The sequence below is a fragment of the Thunnus albacares genome, chromosome 24 (assembly GCF_914725855.1).
Source record: "Thunnus albacares chromosome 24, fThuAlb1.1, whole genome shotgun sequence".
Lineage (NCBI taxonomy): Eukaryota > Metazoa > Chordata > Actinopteri > Scombriformes > Scombridae > Thunnus > Thunnus albacares.
In genome coordinates this window covers 13,164,479-13,181,033 of record NC_058129.1, presented here as the reverse complement: position 1 = coordinate 13,181,033, position 16,555 = coordinate 13,164,479, and the positions used below count along the sequence as shown (strand labels likewise).

General features: G+C 39.3%; 1 protein-coding gene and 1 long non-coding RNA gene across 5 annotated transcripts in view; one reads left to right on the top strand and one right to left on the bottom strand.

The window, feature by feature from the left end:
- Window positions 1–1,928: 1,928 nt before the first annotated feature.
- On the top strand, window positions 1,929–6,502 carry LOC122976238. Its single transcript, XR_006400873.1, has 2 exons — window positions 1,929–2,128; window positions 2,925–6,502. It is a non-coding gene; the product is annotated as an uncharacterized LOC122976238 (long non-coding RNA).
- The window catches only part of tns1a (tensin 1a), a 99,229-nt gene continuing 87,825 nt past the window's right edge, over window positions 5,152–16,555 (bottom strand). For 2 of the 4 annotated variants that reach the window (XM_044344609.1, XM_044344608.1), the window contains exons 22-35: window positions 13,815–13,889; window positions 13,257–13,283; window positions 12,848–12,929; window positions 12,155–12,708; window positions 11,975–12,061; window positions 11,603–11,731; window positions 11,404–11,499; window positions 11,216–11,293; window positions 10,639–10,710; window positions 9,958–9,984; window positions 9,426–9,594; window positions 8,745–8,813; window positions 8,602–8,631; window positions 5,152–8,481 (exon numbers count right to left, since the gene is read on the bottom strand). In XM_044344609.1, the coding sequence (XP_044200544.1) occupies window positions 8,352–8,481; window positions 8,602–8,631; window positions 8,745–8,813; window positions 9,426–9,594; window positions 9,958–9,984; window positions 10,639–10,710; window positions 11,216–11,293; window positions 11,404–11,499; window positions 11,603–11,731; window positions 11,975–12,061; window positions 12,155–12,708; window positions 12,848–12,929; window positions 13,257–13,283; window positions 13,815–13,889 (1,625 nt within the window). In that variant the 3' untranslated portion in view covers window positions 5,152–8,351. The remainder of the gene's footprint in view (window positions 8,482–8,601; window positions 8,632–8,744; window positions 8,814–9,425; window positions 9,595–9,957; window positions 9,985–10,638; window positions 10,711–11,215; window positions 11,294–11,403; window positions 11,500–11,602; window positions 11,732–11,974; window positions 12,062–12,154; window positions 12,709–12,847; window positions 12,930–13,256; window positions 13,284–13,814; window positions 13,890–16,555) is intronic. The other 2 variants (XM_044344610.1, XM_044344611.1) reach the window with 1 other exon arrangement.

The window sequence follows — 16,555 nt, the reverse complement described above, 5'->3', positions numbered from 1 at the left end:
TCATACCTGGGTGAGATGCCTCTAACAGACTGTACACATTTCCACTGTACACTTGATTCATGTTCATGTTTTGGTCATGTGTTGCATTAAAGTGAAGGAGGTGTATGAGTTGTTGATTCAACATTGAGACCACAGAATTTTTTTCATGTTTTAACAAAGTTAAATGATTCATTAGCTTTTCATTATGTGCAGTGTTCCACATTTCAGAAGTTTTTCAGTCATTTCAATACCCACCAGTTCAAAGGTTCAACCATTCAGGCTTTACATGGTTTGTTTTTGGAAATCATTGTTTCTAGGAAAATTCAGAGATCCTCAAAAACTTTAGTTGCACAGTTTAGATTATGAAACCTCTGATCAAAATTTAACCTCATTTATGTTGATTTATTCTAGGAAATATTAAACTTTTGTCTTTGTACAAAGCTTCATTTAAAGGACCAGTGTGTAAGATTGAGTGGCATCTAGTGGAACGGACTTGGCAGAAATGGAATAATATATTCATAAGTATGTTTTAATTAGTGTATGATCACCTGACAATAGCCCTTTATATCTACCTAGAGAACAGGTCCCCTTCCACAGAGGCCACCATGTTGCACTGCCATGTTTCTACAGTAGCCCAGAATGGACAAATGAAATATCGGCTCTAGAGAGGGCCTTTCGCGAGTTTTGCGGCCACTGAAGGTTCTCCTCATGGACAAAAATATTGACATAGCCACAGTGACGTCACCCATTGGTTTGTGGATTTTTGTACTGAAGCCTCGAGTTTGCATTTTGACCATCACCATCTTGGATTTTTGGACATAGAAGTGGCCATATTTGGACGAGAGAGTGGAGCTGACCCCAACACTAGCTGCTAGCTTAGTTAGCTCAGTGCATTTCCAGTCTATGGTTAACTATGGTAATGCTAATGCTAATTTTCGCTTACAAAAACCATTAAACCATTACAAAAAAAATGTACTTACAGAAAAAAACTGAACATCTGACTCTTTAGAGGGTCTTTTAGTACAACCAAACGCTGAACAAGACTTTTGTAGGCGGCCAAATTGCTACAATTAACTGTCATGAACTGAAAACACACTGTGAAATAGCAATGGCTAAGCCTATATTCTGTGAATCTGGTTTTACGCCATGGTTACGTTACCTAACCAATGCTGTCACTGTGGTAGTGACTTGCCTGTGATGGCACCCACCTGTCACTCAAAACGGCCATGCCCTTAATTATGCATAACTTTAAGCTTTAATAAAATTTAAACAAGTGAGTTATATAAAATTTCGCCCCTGTACAGTTGTCATGAACAGGGAAATTAGCCATAGAGACCAAAACCATTTTTTTTTGTTTGTTTGTTTTACCAGGCCCTAAACATGTTTATTTCTGCTGTAAGGCATGTTAACATGGGGGTCTATGGGGATTGATTCACTTTTGGAGGCAGCATCAAACGACCTTTTCAGGAACTGCAGTTTTTGGCGTTTCAGTGTTGGCTTCATTTTTCAGCCATGGAAGTTGCCGCTTGCCTACATGCTTGGAAGGGGAGGGGGAGGTGTATTCAGTTGGTTGTAATCTGCAACCTCACTGCTAGATGCCACTAAATCCTACTCACTGGTCCTTTAAGAAAAGCAGCGATTAAGTTGAATTTTAGTCTCTGTCTTTAGGTAGTCTGCATACAGGTTCAAGCTCAATGTATTTACTTAATCCTATTTATTTATTTTAGCCATGCTAGTGGCAGTCCACTACTTTAATCCAGACTGAAACATCTCGAAAACTATTGGATAGATTGCGACAAAATTCTTGGAGACATTTCAAGGTCCCCAGAGAATGATCCAATTGATTTGGGGGATCCTTGACTTTTCATCTAGTGCCACCATGACGTCAACATGTCTTGATAACTATTGGATGGATGAAATTTGGTGCAGACATTCACAGTCCCCAGAGGATGAATCCTGCTGACTTTGGGGATCCCCTGAATGTTCATCTAACACCACCATGAGGTTGAAATTTCTGGTTCAGAGTTAATTGTCTCAACAACTATTGGATGGATTGCCACGAAATTTGATACAAACATTCATCATCACCACAGGATGAATCACAATAACTTTGCTGGTCCTGCTACTTTTCATCTACTACTGTCTTCAGGTAAGAATTTAAATTTGTCCAATACTTTGGTTTCTGACCAAATACTTGGAAACTATTGAGATTTCCATCAGCCTCAGCTGTGCTAACTGGCATGTCAGCAAATTTTTACATGTCAGCAAAGATTTTTACAATAATTTCACTGTTTTACTTCACTACAGTCTTTAGACCTCACTGGTGTGACTGGAGACTTTTTGTTTTATTTATCATTATCTATACTTTCATCCACAAAGATTCCTCTCATAACCTCCTTGCATGCAGACATTATGATAATTATCAGACCACAACATAATCAGATTCATTATTGTTTACTGTATACTTTGAATACAAACTGATGCAATGCCTGTCTGACTAAAAAGCGGCTGAAGAGCAGTGGTTGTTCTTTGTTGGTGCTGAATTATTAAGAAACAAAGCTATTTGGTCAGAGATGTCAAATTCAACAGCAGCATTGTAAACTTTAGTCATTTAGTTCAAACATATTTGAAGAGAAATGTTCCTACAGGAAACAGATTTATGTAATACAATCCAACAAGGCATCTTCTTTTGGAAAATCTCTTTGTGACTCAAATATGTCTGTCTTTGGCTATTTGATTCCTTGAGATTGAAGGTTTTATCGCTCAGATCTGTTGGAACAAGACAAGCTGCAGAAAAGTTCATGTTTTAGTTGACAAAGAAAGTGCTAAAAATGCTTCGTCAGGAGTATATGAACCTTGGTAGCTCACAGGCCATGAGCTGAACTCCTGTTTCTTCTTTCTTTTACTGCTTTGGCGTGAAACACCTTCAATGCACCAATCTTCAGACTGGACGTCATTCCATCCCCAGCCATCCTTCAAAGACGATTTCAAAGCCGAGAGGCATATGGTGCTGATTTTAAATTCAATGACTTGGCCGTCGATCGAACCCTGAGCCACGCGGTATCAGGGTGGACGCAAACCGAAGTTTGAACTTTCCCTGTGTTTTTACTGCCTTGACAGATTCTATGTTTTGAGATTGTTTTGTTTTCTCTCTGTTTCATATTATTGAAATGCAAAACTTATTCTGCGCACAGGGGATCTCTTGTAAAAGAAAACTTTGCTGTCAATGGGATTTCCTTGTTCAAATAAAGGTGTCAAATCAAATCAAATCACACTGGCTGCAGACAAGATCGGGAGTTGGGAGTGTGCCTTCCATTCACAGCCTGTTACCTTTACATCTGTGAATGGGTAAAATGCATATGTAGTGTCTGTGAACTAACCCATGATGCACTTAGTGCAGTGTGTGCCTCCCTTACAGCTCATAATGTGCCGCGGTGAAGCGCGTACGTAATTTGTCAGAGGGGAAGTGTGTCATGCATATTTGGGAGTTTGAACACCGTCTGCAGCCATGAGAACCTCACAGAGTTTTGATTATTTATTTCTTTATTGCCTGTCTCCGTCACTCATGCGTCTGACTCTTGTTCGTCTCATGCGAGGTGGGGCTCGGACCTTAAACTTGGAAACAAATACCGAGCAAACAAACAGGCTGTGCTACTGCTTGGAGGGCTGCCTTGTTGACTCTGTAGCTCTGGATTTCCCCAAGTGGCTCAGTGGCTCGGCCACAAACACACACCTGTTATCAATTTGTTTGCCCTTGTAGTATAGTTTAGTGCTCGGGTATTTTATTTACTGGTTCCGGTTAAAACTCATTTTGTCCTTACTGCCAAATTAGCAAATTGCTCAAATTAGGAACTAAAAACAGATCACAACAACCAATAACCATCTGAAAAAAAGAACCAAATGGCTAATAAATAAATATAGAAATGAATAAAACATTGGTTGGGATTGCCAGTTGCAAATCATCAAAGTTTGGGATGATTTTTTAGACTCTACATGTGTTCCAACTTACAAAAGACTCAATTGAAAACAAAATTAAAAAAGATAAATCAAAAGAAAACCAAGCTGTAGACTCAAATACTGACTCAACTTGGACTCATCTGCGATGTGATTTGATTTACTTGAAGCTTGACAGCAAAAAATCAAGAAAATTTGACTCAGGTCAATAAATATCAATAAAACTGCATAGTTTTGCCTTATAGAGAACTGCCAAACTTATTTTTTTGATTATTGGGATTACAATCATATTGTGCATACCAGAGTTTCCATAATTTAATGAACATTTGCAGGTGCAGCTGCTGACACCAGAATAAAATAATAGAGAACATGATAAAGTTAGGCTATATTTCTAAGCTAACTCAAAAAGACAGACTCATTGAAGAAAAAGCACAGGTGTTACTAATATTAATACTAATGGCTCCATTCACCCAGTAAGCCATGACAGTGAGCCAGCTTGCACAATACTAGGACCCTGAAACTGAAGCAGATAAATGGAATCTAGCCATCATTCGTTTTATTAATTAAACCTGTGCTTTTCCTTCTGGGGCATATCAAAATATCTTTTGTGGAAATTGCATCAGCTCGTGGCCTTTGAGTGCTGTAACCTGGTCATCTGCAGCTTGGTTTCACAGGCATTATGTGTTAAAATGCAAATAATCAATGAATTTATCCTCCTCATCACACAGGGATTCCATGGGGGGAAGTTCCAAAGTAAAACAGGCAGTAATTTGACAGTAAAATGATGTGGCAAAAAGTAAAGGTGAACCAACAGTCACATGTGCCTCTAAACTTTTCAATTCTTATGCAAAGCTGTTTCATATGAGAGGAAGGTTTTGATTTCCAGAGAAGGGTTTTTCTCATTTAACTGTGAAAATGCCACATTTATTTGTCTGGACTGAAGTTAATCTCCTAGCATGAGGAACACATGGAGTATTTTCCTGTGTCGTGTCTTTAAATGAGCTTCTCAAGGTGCTAAATATCAAACCTAACGAGGTGATTTCTGCACCTGACAGAGAAGATGAACAATGAAGAATGATTGATGGTCAAACAAACAGAAATCAAAACTTGTAGATGACGGAAATGATAAAAATTATTTAGTATAATGTCTAAAATGAGCATTTTAGTGCTCTAAATCCATTTATTGAGCCACAAAAAACAAAAGAACACCCAGATAGCTTACTGTAACTGATTTGTATTGCTTTAATGTATTTTTTTTTTCTCCTTAGGAACAGGTAAGCCATGACAATATAATGTAAATGATAAGCGCAAACAAAATCTGAGACCCTTTTGTACATCCAAAGTAGCACATTCATACAACAAGTCCCATTTGTACATAGGGGTCACAGATATCACTTCTTTTTCACTGAAACAACAAGGTAACTCTTCACTCAAAGCCAATAGGTACAACGCATGATGTATTCCTGTTTTATATGATTTTTTTAAAACTTAGTGTGACGTATTTTTTGTATTTTTTTTTTCCCCAAATGACTAAAAATGGCATAAAGCTTGTTAGTCGTCGATTTAAGTGCACTGTACCTCTTTGCTTTCAATAAAGCGCCACCATACATTCCTCCATTCGTTAACACTGACTGTTAAAACTGTGATAATGTGATAATGCGACAATGAAACAAGAGTTTGTTTTTTTAAACGTGTCAGGGAAGAAAAAAAAAAAGAATAAATAAGAATAAATAAATCATTGACTTTCGAGAGGGCCGGAGAAGACACCTTTGGCAGTCTGACAAAGCTGCAGCTGTCGAGCTTTAGCATCACGGTGAGACAATTTTATTTACCTCCAATACTGACACCCATATGGAATTTATGTCATTCCTCCTTTTGGTATTGCGAATATAAGTGCTTTGCTTACACACTTCCAATTGGGGCAAAACAAAGGCCTGTTCTCTCTTGAAACAGGCGATGGAGGTGGACACATTTTTGGAGCCTTGAGAGGTGAGGAAAAACAAATAAAAAAAAAAAAAACTTTCGTCATTTGCAGCTGAATGTCTCGTTGTATAAATTCAAGGGCCCCTGTGTTACACATATGACCTATAACAGAAATTTCTGTGTGTCACGGCTGGTCAAGGCTTTCGTAAATTTGCTGCTAAAGCCGAGCGAGGAGTGCAGTTTGAATGAAAATGTGAAACACAAAAAAAAAAAAAAAAAATGGCAGAAAACGGAGTAACTGTTGAACGTAAAAAAGCGACATGCAGCCAGTCAGCATAGATGTGAAGTGTTTGAATCTTTGGCAAAATTATAATTGTAACTGTCATGGGTGCATACAGCTGTTTTCATATTGCATTTGAGGTTGGCTTCTGAACTTTTTTCGTGTTTCCCTTTTTCTAAAATCTGCATGTCTTTACCGTTTTTTAAAATCTATCAGCTACAACGCATTTGTTTCTACGAGTGTGTCGCCCCCCTGTTGACGCACACTCAGATGCTTTTGTCCATGCAATTCAGTCCTGTACAGACTCTTGGCTTCTATCTCATTCATGCCTTACCTCGTTCTGAGAGAACGCAAAAATGAAAAACATGACGAGCCAAAAACAAACATATACATGTACAAAGTAATGTACACCATATATTCAAACACATTTCAAAATCGTCAGACTTTGAAATCATTAGCCAAAATAAGTATATATTTTTTTTCTCAACCCATTAGGTAATCTTCTTTATCTAGACTGTACAATATATGTATATATGAGTAATCATGAGGGACCAAAGCAACAAAAATAAATACTTTTTCGCTATGTCACCTTTCAAAGTAGTATATCTATGTACATTTATATCAATATCAATTTTCCTTAGCTTATTGTGAATGGTTGAGCGCGTGTTCAACAAGCAGGCATTTGCGCACAGTGTGGAAACTCCTTGTGTTTTTTTTTTTTTTTTTTTTTTTTTCCTTTGCCCTAAAAGTATCTAAATGTAAATTTTGACGACACTGTGGAACGAAAAAACAAAGACCGGACTGTCCTTGATACAGTGAAAGGTAACCCTGGCTCAAATGGACCAAAAAAAATCAAGAAAAAAAGTAAAAATATAGCATCTCACCATCATTTGACTACTTCAACAATGGGTTGTCTACTTCTTTTCAGGACTCTGAGAAGAGTACAAAAATGTTGTCTATTTCATGCAGTCTTTGACAAGTCATACAACCTCAGTGTACTTGTCTAAAGGTTTTTAAGTCGTTTTTAGCACACAGCATAGAATGTTTTCAGTGATGTTGAATGTAGCTATGAGGGAGGGTGCATTTTGGGACAACAACATGCATAAAGAACAGTGCATAGGTCCAGGTCATGGGGCCAGTCCCTGGTGATTTCCAGTGTGTTTCAGTGGCAGCGTCTATCAACAGATCCACTACTGCAAGCAGTTGGTGATGGGCAAGTCTATGTGACGCTATGGGCAAAGTACAAGCCTGACTGAGTAACGCCATCTTGTGGACAAACAGTCTTCCTCTCTCTGTCTGCCATGCAATCAGCAGCTTGCTGATTTCAAGGTGAGAATAATCCAACAAGCAGGTTTTGAGAGAGAGCGTTCAGGCTTGGACCGGAGGCCGAGGTGATGCAAGTGTGGCTGCACTGACACAAAGTGCGGTGAACTTAGCGTGGCGGTTTTTGAGTCTGGTCTGCTATGCGCAGTTTAGATCAGTCGTTGTTTCACTGCAGAGCCCTTTCCAACACACAACAGACCTGGAAAATGACCACTCTAAGGATTTCACAATGACTTTTGTGGAAGGTAGAAGAACCAAGCTTAAAGATCAAGCTAACATGCATAAGGTCTTCAGACACTGTTTTGCTAAAAGCCATCAAGGCCAACTTTTTTCCTGAAGACAAGTTCAAGAAGAAACCGTATTTCTTTTTTTTTTTTTTTTTTTTGTTCAACACTTCATCTTTTGAAAAGAGGAAATAATAATGGCTTAATAGCTACATCATTCTTGCACTTGTATTGCAACTACCTTTGGTAAATCAATCAACAAAAACAACAACAGAAAACCCTGAAACATACGAGTCCTTACATGTTCCCCGACTGAACTTAGCATTGTTCCTTTAGTCTTTAGCTAGCATTTTCTTCTAGTACAGGTTACCCTGTCAGTAAATTTTCTCCCTTCAATGGCCTCCATGTTTGTCACGTTCACAGCTCCACACCACGCATCCACACTAAATCCTTCAAATTGAGACTCTTCGAAAAAAGACCAAAGTCAAGACAAACCAGCAAGGCAGAGAGAAAAAAGAGAGAAGGGAAACAGAAACAAACCGACAGGCAACAGAAATGAAAAAAAAAAAAAAAAAAAAAAAAAAATCATCATCGAGTCCTGGCGAAAAAGACACCAATGATGAGGGAAGATTTCAAAATGGCCACTGCCATTTAGGCGTTGGGAGTTTTCACCGCTTCATCATTTTGGAGACAAAGCTGGTGATGGCGGAGGCGGGCTGATCTGGGTCCAGCTCTGCAAACAGGTGGCTGACATTGTCTGTTGTGCTTCCTTGTTTCCTTGCGACGAATCCAAAAAGCCTGGTGGATTAAGACAACATCCTGTGTTAAGCACACATCTGTATTCAGTGTTAGCTGATATTCTAGCACTGTAATGGTAAAGTATGTCAATATGTCTGTTCTACAAATGATTAAACTTACTTCACTGAGCCACCTCCCTCTTTGCCCCACCTATGGACAGAAAAGGCAAGAAATGTTTTTTTTTTAATGTTACAACCAAGAAGTGATTTTCTGTTATTAATATTTGGATGAGAAAAAAAAAAAAAGGTCTTAAAAGTCCTTACTTTCTGTCCTGGGGATCAATGTCACAGTAGGTTACTGTGTTGAGTGGATAATGCCGCCTGAAGAAAATCCTGTAGCAAGAGAAAAGTAAACACACACAAGTTATCGAAGGTAGTGAGCATGTTCGGCAGAGCATACATAAGTGTGTTTGTGTATGAGGGTTGCATTTATTAAAGCCACTATGTGTGAAAGTTTTTACGTTATTAAACTGTTAAGATGACATTTGTTGAGCCAATCTCTGTGCCAACTGGTGAAGTCTGTAGCTTTCAGTACTGCTGTCTGTGTCTTTTATGAGATTTCCACTAGAGGACGCCAAAGACGGATTAAAAAAAAAAACAAAATATAGTGTTTTTTTAATATAAAGTAACAATGAATGGGCCAAAGTGGACTTAAAATAAGTCCTATCTGGGCCCAGAGTTGCATAGACATGAACATGGGTCACCTGTGCAGAAGTCAATAATAATAATAGCTCTTTTTTGTAATCTTCTCCTTTAATTTCATGTGTTTACCATGATCATTATCATTTTGACACCAGATTAGATTTTTCAGGCTACATTGTTGCCGGTTTCATCTAATCCTAAATTCTTATTTTATAATAAATTTTAAAATCAGTTTAAATATGGGAGAACACTGTGGGACACATCAGCTGTTTATGGTTATATTGCAGGTATGTGTTGACTCACTTCCTCTGACTGTCAGTGAGCGTGATGCCCTGTGCGGACACTTTAAAGTGGACGGTGGTGGCATCGGGCAGAGGGTTGGTCGCCAGCGTCTGACTGATTGCCTTGGCAATGGCCTGAGGCCCTGTGAGAGACTCCATGTCCACAGAGTTGATGTAGAGAACGTTGCACGCTAGAAGCAAACAATACAGAGTCACTGTTAAACAAAAACAGATACTGGAGGAGAACAATGCACATGCAGGTCATTGCAAGGCTATAAAAGTTGCAGTGAGGAGTGCTTGACAAGCTTGACATTGATGAATATTGTGTTGGTAAGTTTCTCATGCACTGTGCAGTAGTGAAAAAATGTTTCACTGTCACTCTTAATATATTGTGCATGCATTTGAACATTTTCCTAATAGTAACTAAAGACCATTTGACAAGATTTAAGTTGCTCTGAGCTGAGCTCAGCTCATATGAAAGCGTTGTTTTTGTGAGAGCATTCACATTCAGTAAAAATGCATGATGGAGCAGAGCAGTGCAAACCAGTATTTACCATGAGCCTCCTCAGGAACCTTCTGAACTGTAAGGTAAGGGCAACATTGTGTGAGCAAATTTATGTTGTACCAGAAACCAGAAATTGCAATTAATCTGTTATTCTTCCTGTTTTTCACAGATGGTTTGTTGTTATTTTTTGCTGCAAAAAAAGTGTTTGGAACATGAATTTAAAACTCTTATACTTTAATGTCATTGGAAGTTATATTGAATGGCCTTGTTCCTTGTGCAGTTTTGTATTAAATATGGAAATTTAGTCACAACTATACAACAAGAAATGAATAGTTTTCAGTTATACAGATGCATGATTAATACATGAAAAGGACGCTCTGCAATAGTAAACCCTGTACTGTGGGTGATGGACTGATTCACAGTAGTTTGAATTAATAAACCGTCATTGAACATTTATTTCTTGGATAATTAAATTTATTAGGGACAGGGAACTAAATAAAAGTTACAACAGAAGTGTGACTGTTTGGGAAGTTATCACTAAAGTTCAACAGCAAGACTGATCTTTTCCCATTGTGCTTCAGCCTTTGCTCTCTTTTTTCTGGCAATTTCTCAATCCTCTGTCCTCCTGATGGGACACTTAAAACTCACTTGCCAAAGTGACACAGTCTACACTTTACAATGTGAAAATAAGCTCTCCATTAGTAACTGTTAATAAGCTCCTCATTTTTACCTGCTCCTTGCTTCAGAAGTTCAACAACTGGATCGGTTGGTGTGGCCAGTTCCAACGCCTCTTCATTTGGGTCTGAGTGACAGAACAGAATAGAGAATATGATGACATATAATGACAAAGAACATTTATGTCAGGAAACACGTTTGCAACACAGATTGCAAGAAACAATCAACTCAAAGTTCACCAATAAACACTGCAAGGGTTTTTGCTTCAAATGCATGTCATCTGTTGAGACTATTTTTTATATAGTCATACTATCATTGTATAACTTTATCATTTTCTTCCAAATCTACCACAATTTGCCTTGAAATTTCCAGAATAAACAGCTAATTCCAAGTGAGTTTGGTTATAATACTCACTGATAAAACTATTTATCTAGATGTATGCAAACACTAGTGGACAATTTTCCTTTGTTTGTAAATTTTTTTTATTAAAATATGTTCTGTATTCAAGTGCATGCCATGCTTTACTTTCTTTAAAAAGTGAAAGCCACAACAAATATCTGGAAAAAAAAACCAGCAACTGTGTCAATAGAGAGGTTGACTGTAAAGAGGATGAAGAAGAGGGTGAAGCTGACCTTTGGTGGGGATCATCAGCTTACAGGGCAGAGCCAGTGGAGTCATCGAGTGTTGGTACACCAGAGCAGAGAGACAACCTGCAGAGTAATATCACTAAATTCAATTGGATCATTCTGAAATCAAATAAAAATGCTCATCTACACAGAAGATGTCACGAGACAAGAGAAAAGCAGAGCTGTAAACTCACCAAAGTATGGTTCATTGGGGCAACCCTTCAGACGGACGCCTTTGGGGCTCGTCTCGATCAGGAAGTGCCTCACCAGCTCATTAGTCATGTCACCAACTGGAACGATATTTACATAAATTAAATGCAAATATTCGGCCGTTGATCTGTTACACATTCATGTACACAATCTGCAAAATAAGGAACAATTAGAGTACCTTACCTTTTTTGTTTTGTTGGACAGTTGGTGGGGGGCAGGCCACTTTCATAGCCAGACCATAGGCTCCACGGAAGGAATGGCTGTCCCTTATGATGAACGCTCCGGGCTCCCTGTCCTTCAACAGATTGATGGCTGAAAGGAGAAGGGGGGGGGAAGAAAAAGGAGGAAAGGGTGAAGAAGTAGAGACATTGCAGAGTATGAGGGACGAAAAAGGAACGGAGCAAAGGAAAAACAAATGAGCAGGGGTGGAAGAAGAAAGCAGAAGCAATTACTTTATCAAATGAAACAGACAAGAGGAGAAAAAGAAGATAAACAGAAGGGCAAAGAAGATAAAAGGAGAACACACAATCAAGTAGAGAAATATCTAACTCTCACCTTGCTCTCTGGAGATGTCTGGCTTGTACCAGTACTTGGAGGTGTCCTGGACAAACTTGACATTCATCTTAATGTCTGGATAACTATCTGTTTAGATAAAAGAGACATGAGGAATAATTACTGTAGAGGGCAGAAACATTCCGCAAGCTAAAAAAAAAAGCTTGGCTTTCTCTGTCTCACCATATATGGACTTGGAGACGTCTGAGAGTGTGTGAGTGCCAGACAGGTTGGGCGTGCTGCCACCGCTGGCGGGCGTCAAGTTCTTGTTGTCCGTCCTCTCTGCGTCTCCGCTGGACATGTGCCTCTTTTCAGGCAGCTGTGGGGAGACGGGGAAGGCGGGCGTGGAGGGAGGCTGGGCGCTTCCCTGACGAGAAGCAGCCCCCAGCTCGTCAGGTGTGCTGTGGCCGCTTGCTGCCGTGCGGCGGCCCATCAGAGGGCTGGGAGGCACACCAGCGCCTGCTGTTTTAGGGTTGCGGCCAATCAAAGGGCTGGAGGGGATGCCGCTGGCTAAAGGAGCATGTCTGGCCAGCGAGGGGCTGGCTTGACCCAGGCGTCTTTGGAGGGCGGGGCTTGGTGGCGTGTTGGTGGCCACTGTGCGGTGGAGGGTGTTGGGGCTGCCGGGGACGGTGTGGACGCCCATGATGTTCACCTGGGAGCCCTCAGGGGAGGCGGGTCGGTGCGGGTAAGAGGGGGTTGGGCTGTGTGGGGCGCTGTCTGAGGAACCAATCCTCCTCCTAGAGACAAAAAAAACTATACACATGAGTAACTGGACTTTTCTATTCCCCATAATAAAGAAGAGGAGAAAATATTTAATTGTGTGAATCTAAATTTGCACATTTAATGAGCTATTATTTGTCTTCCATGACTACTCACCCATCAGTAATGTGGATGGGGCTGCTGGAGGAGAGAGGAGCGTTGAACGCTTGTGCTCTGGAGTCCCCAAAACTGCGATTATCTAAAGGGAAACAAGGCATCAAAATGTACACAAACAAAGAAATGCATACAGTCAGGACATATTGTAAATACAATGGGCCGTTAACAGAAGCAAATGGGATGCAGTTACAAGGTGTCGGACACAAACAAATAAAGTTGGGAGTGACAGAAATAGATAGAGGAATAGAAAGTCATTCTCAAAATACAAGACATTCTGTGGAAAACTGGGATGCAGAACTGAAAGAGAGTACAGTTGGTTGCAGAAAACACTCAAAAAGTCAAAAAAAGGAAAAATGTGCCCGTGTTCGGTCCAAACACCGGTTTCAGTTGCAGGTTGAAATGTCCTTACCTTGCTCTCCATCATTAGAATCAGAGTCTGACAGCAAGGAAAAGACAGAAAGCAAGAGAAGAAGAAAGATGTGTGGAGGAAGAGGAGACAGGGAAGACATACTTGAGCGCTAAAAGCCAGAAGTGGAGGATGTGAAAGCATTTCCAGGAGTAACAACAGTTTTGAGCACCAGAGGGCAGCAGACACTAAGCATCCCACTGTCTGCTCACTGAGCTATTCAGTATGACATAATGCAGGGATGCTGTGCACTAGTGAAATCTGTAAATTTACCATTGAGTGAAATACTCAAACCCAAGCCTCCATGCTGTTTATACACATTTTCCCCAAATTAAACCATTTGATATTTTTGGAAACGCTGGGATCTCTGAGAGAATTTAAAATTAACTCCTGTGGGTTTGAAAAATGTTTGTACTGACCGACCAGCTGCTTGTAAAGGTGTAAACTCGAGACCAAGTATGTGACAGTCCTCCTTGCACGTTTAAAATATTACAGATAATGATCGAATCACTTAGGGAAATATGAGCATGAGGTCGCCGTATTTGATGTGTGAAAACTCACCTGATCCACCCTGTTGATGTGGTTTCAGTCCCAGCGCTGACAGAGGAGTCTTGGCCAAAACTGGAGGAGAGCGAGCTACAGGCAGAAAGACAGAGAGGAAAAAAAGGATTTAATTGAACGTTATTGGTATTGGATTATTGATATCCACTGATCACATACACTACAATGATGATGGCGAGATGAGAACTTTACATATGAGCCATGCAAATATATAGAATAACCAATGAAAGGCATGGAAAGACACAATTCTTCACTTAAGCATCAGTATGATGCCACATAAAAATGCATGAAATGATGGATGTATATGTTTTAGTTGCACTTGGGTTAATCTAAATATTTCACATACTACATAAGGTTAATCAGGCACCGTATTTACTACTTTGGTTCACATACTCTCATAAATTGCACAAATTAAATAGAAATAGGTCCTAGACAGAAAGGAAATGTATCTTTTTATATACTGTATTCACTAAAGGACTAAGCCAGAATGATCTTTTTTCCCAGGTGATGATGTTTTTCATGAAATCAGGTATAAGCATCACCACAAAATGGAAAAATATACGGCAGGTGCTTAATATTAAACACCCAAGTATGTATTGGTGTAAATGTGGGATGATGCATACAGCATGCTGCCGCCCAAACGATCACTGGGTGCAGGTTAGATTGTGGCAGGATGAGACGACACTGAATAAAGGTTGATGATGGATTGTAAGAATGTTGCTGTGAATGGTGGAGACACAGTAAAGGTTATCCAAAAACTGAAGAGTTATTCCCAAAATGAGATGCCAGAACAAGTTTATCTTTTTTTCTTGTCATTAACGTCATTGGCATTGACTTCCAAAAGCAACACTCACCAGTGAAAAAGTGAAATTTTCCATTAAATCAGCTGATTAGCTGCAGGATAAAGTTATTTTTACATGCTAGACCCTCTATATTATAGACACTAGTTGAATTAATTTCAGGTAACAAACATCCAGAATTTTGGAAATCAACTCTTCAGTTTTATCACTCCACCACTTACAAAATGATCCAAATCAATATCATGACAGGGACTCGGGTCAAATGCTCACTTAAGGTGGCATAGGGAGGGGGAAGGGGGGGGGGGGGGTAAATATGAAGGTTTGTGCCGCAGAGCAGATTCTTACTGCAACAGTTGTGTGTTCAGGGCTGACAGCAGGAGAGGGTTGAGATGTTTCTATGAGCTGCTTTACAAAAGCATCCACACACAATCTGTCACACAGACCTGCTGAACAAGGCGGTCAGGGCTGTAAATTTAAAACTGCTGAAATTTCATTGCACATGGTTTGGTGACCTTTGCTTGATTTTAAGAGCAATGAGATAAAAAAAAAGATATGAAGGAGAAACATAACTCCAGTGCTGCAAGAGTCCCACCAGCTACAGAGTCATGCAACGCTGGTCAGAAATGCTCAAAACTTTGCATCTTCTTTTAAATATTGCTGGAACAAGAACATGTGTATCTTGGGCTGAAGAATGGCTGGTTGCACATAAGCCACTTCAAATCTACTGCAGTGATGAAAAAGGGAAATAAAAATAGTAAGAAGTTGCTACATTACATTCGTTATAATAAATGAAAGGTATCTTTGTACACAAATTGTCAGTTTGTGACAGTTTTAGTTATTCAACTACAATCAATAGTCAGTATATCAATGTACTGGATTATGTATACTTAGAAGAAGAAGAGGAGGATGAAGAAGGAAGGAGAAGAAGATGAAAAAGGAGAAGAAAGAAAAGGCAAAAAAAAAGGACGAGGAAAAGAAGACGAAGAAAAGGGAAAAGAAAAGGAAGCAAAATAAGTAAAAGAAGAAGAAGAAAGAGAAGAAGAAGACGAAGAAGAAGAAGAGGAAGGAAAAGTAGAAGAAGTGTGTATGGAAATAAATTCTTTCTGAATTTGTTTTTATGGGAGAAACTTGACAATATGACAAATTATTTCCCCTTGTCATTTAAAAACAGGATTTGCACACACCTGCCGCGTGTATTGTTTGCTGTCAAGACGTGTGACTCTCATGTTTTCTCTCAAGCAAATGCAGAATCGGTTTTGCATGTTGTGAAAAGTGCAGCGTTGTTTAAGGTTCTACCTTTATCTACTTTTCTGTGAGCCTAAAGAGTATAACTTTTACAAGACCAGGACCTGTGGTTTTTATGTCTTTTAATATAAAGCTGCATGCATTATTTCAATTTCAAATTTTTTTTGATATCTTTCTCTCTGATGGGGAAAGTGGTGCACACAAACAGTGCCGGTGATAGGAAAGATACTCTGGAAACAACATTAAAATACAATGAAATGAATGATGCATTTTGGTGCAAATCTCAAAGACTGTGATGAGACCATAGTTCTCTGTGGTTAGTTCAGACACTACAGATCGTACAGGGTGGGTGTTTGTGTGGGGAGGAGTGAGTTTAGGAGCTGAGTTTTTTAAGAATATCCCTATAATATTTTCTTGCTGTTTTCCTGTATCTATATTCTTAGTATATGTCTGCATATATGCCTGTTTCTAGATTGTGTAATTTCATAATATCTGCTCTGTCTACTCCATGCATTCAACATCTATTGCATGTCTGTCCGTCCAGCAATAGCCATTCCTCCTCATTTTATCCCATTTTTAAGGAAAAGTTTTTCCTTTTCCAAATAAAGGGTCAAGAATTGAGTGTGTTGTATGCTACACAGATCTGATTTGTAGTAGTTGTGTTTTGTTTTGTTTTATAAATAAAATGGACTTGAT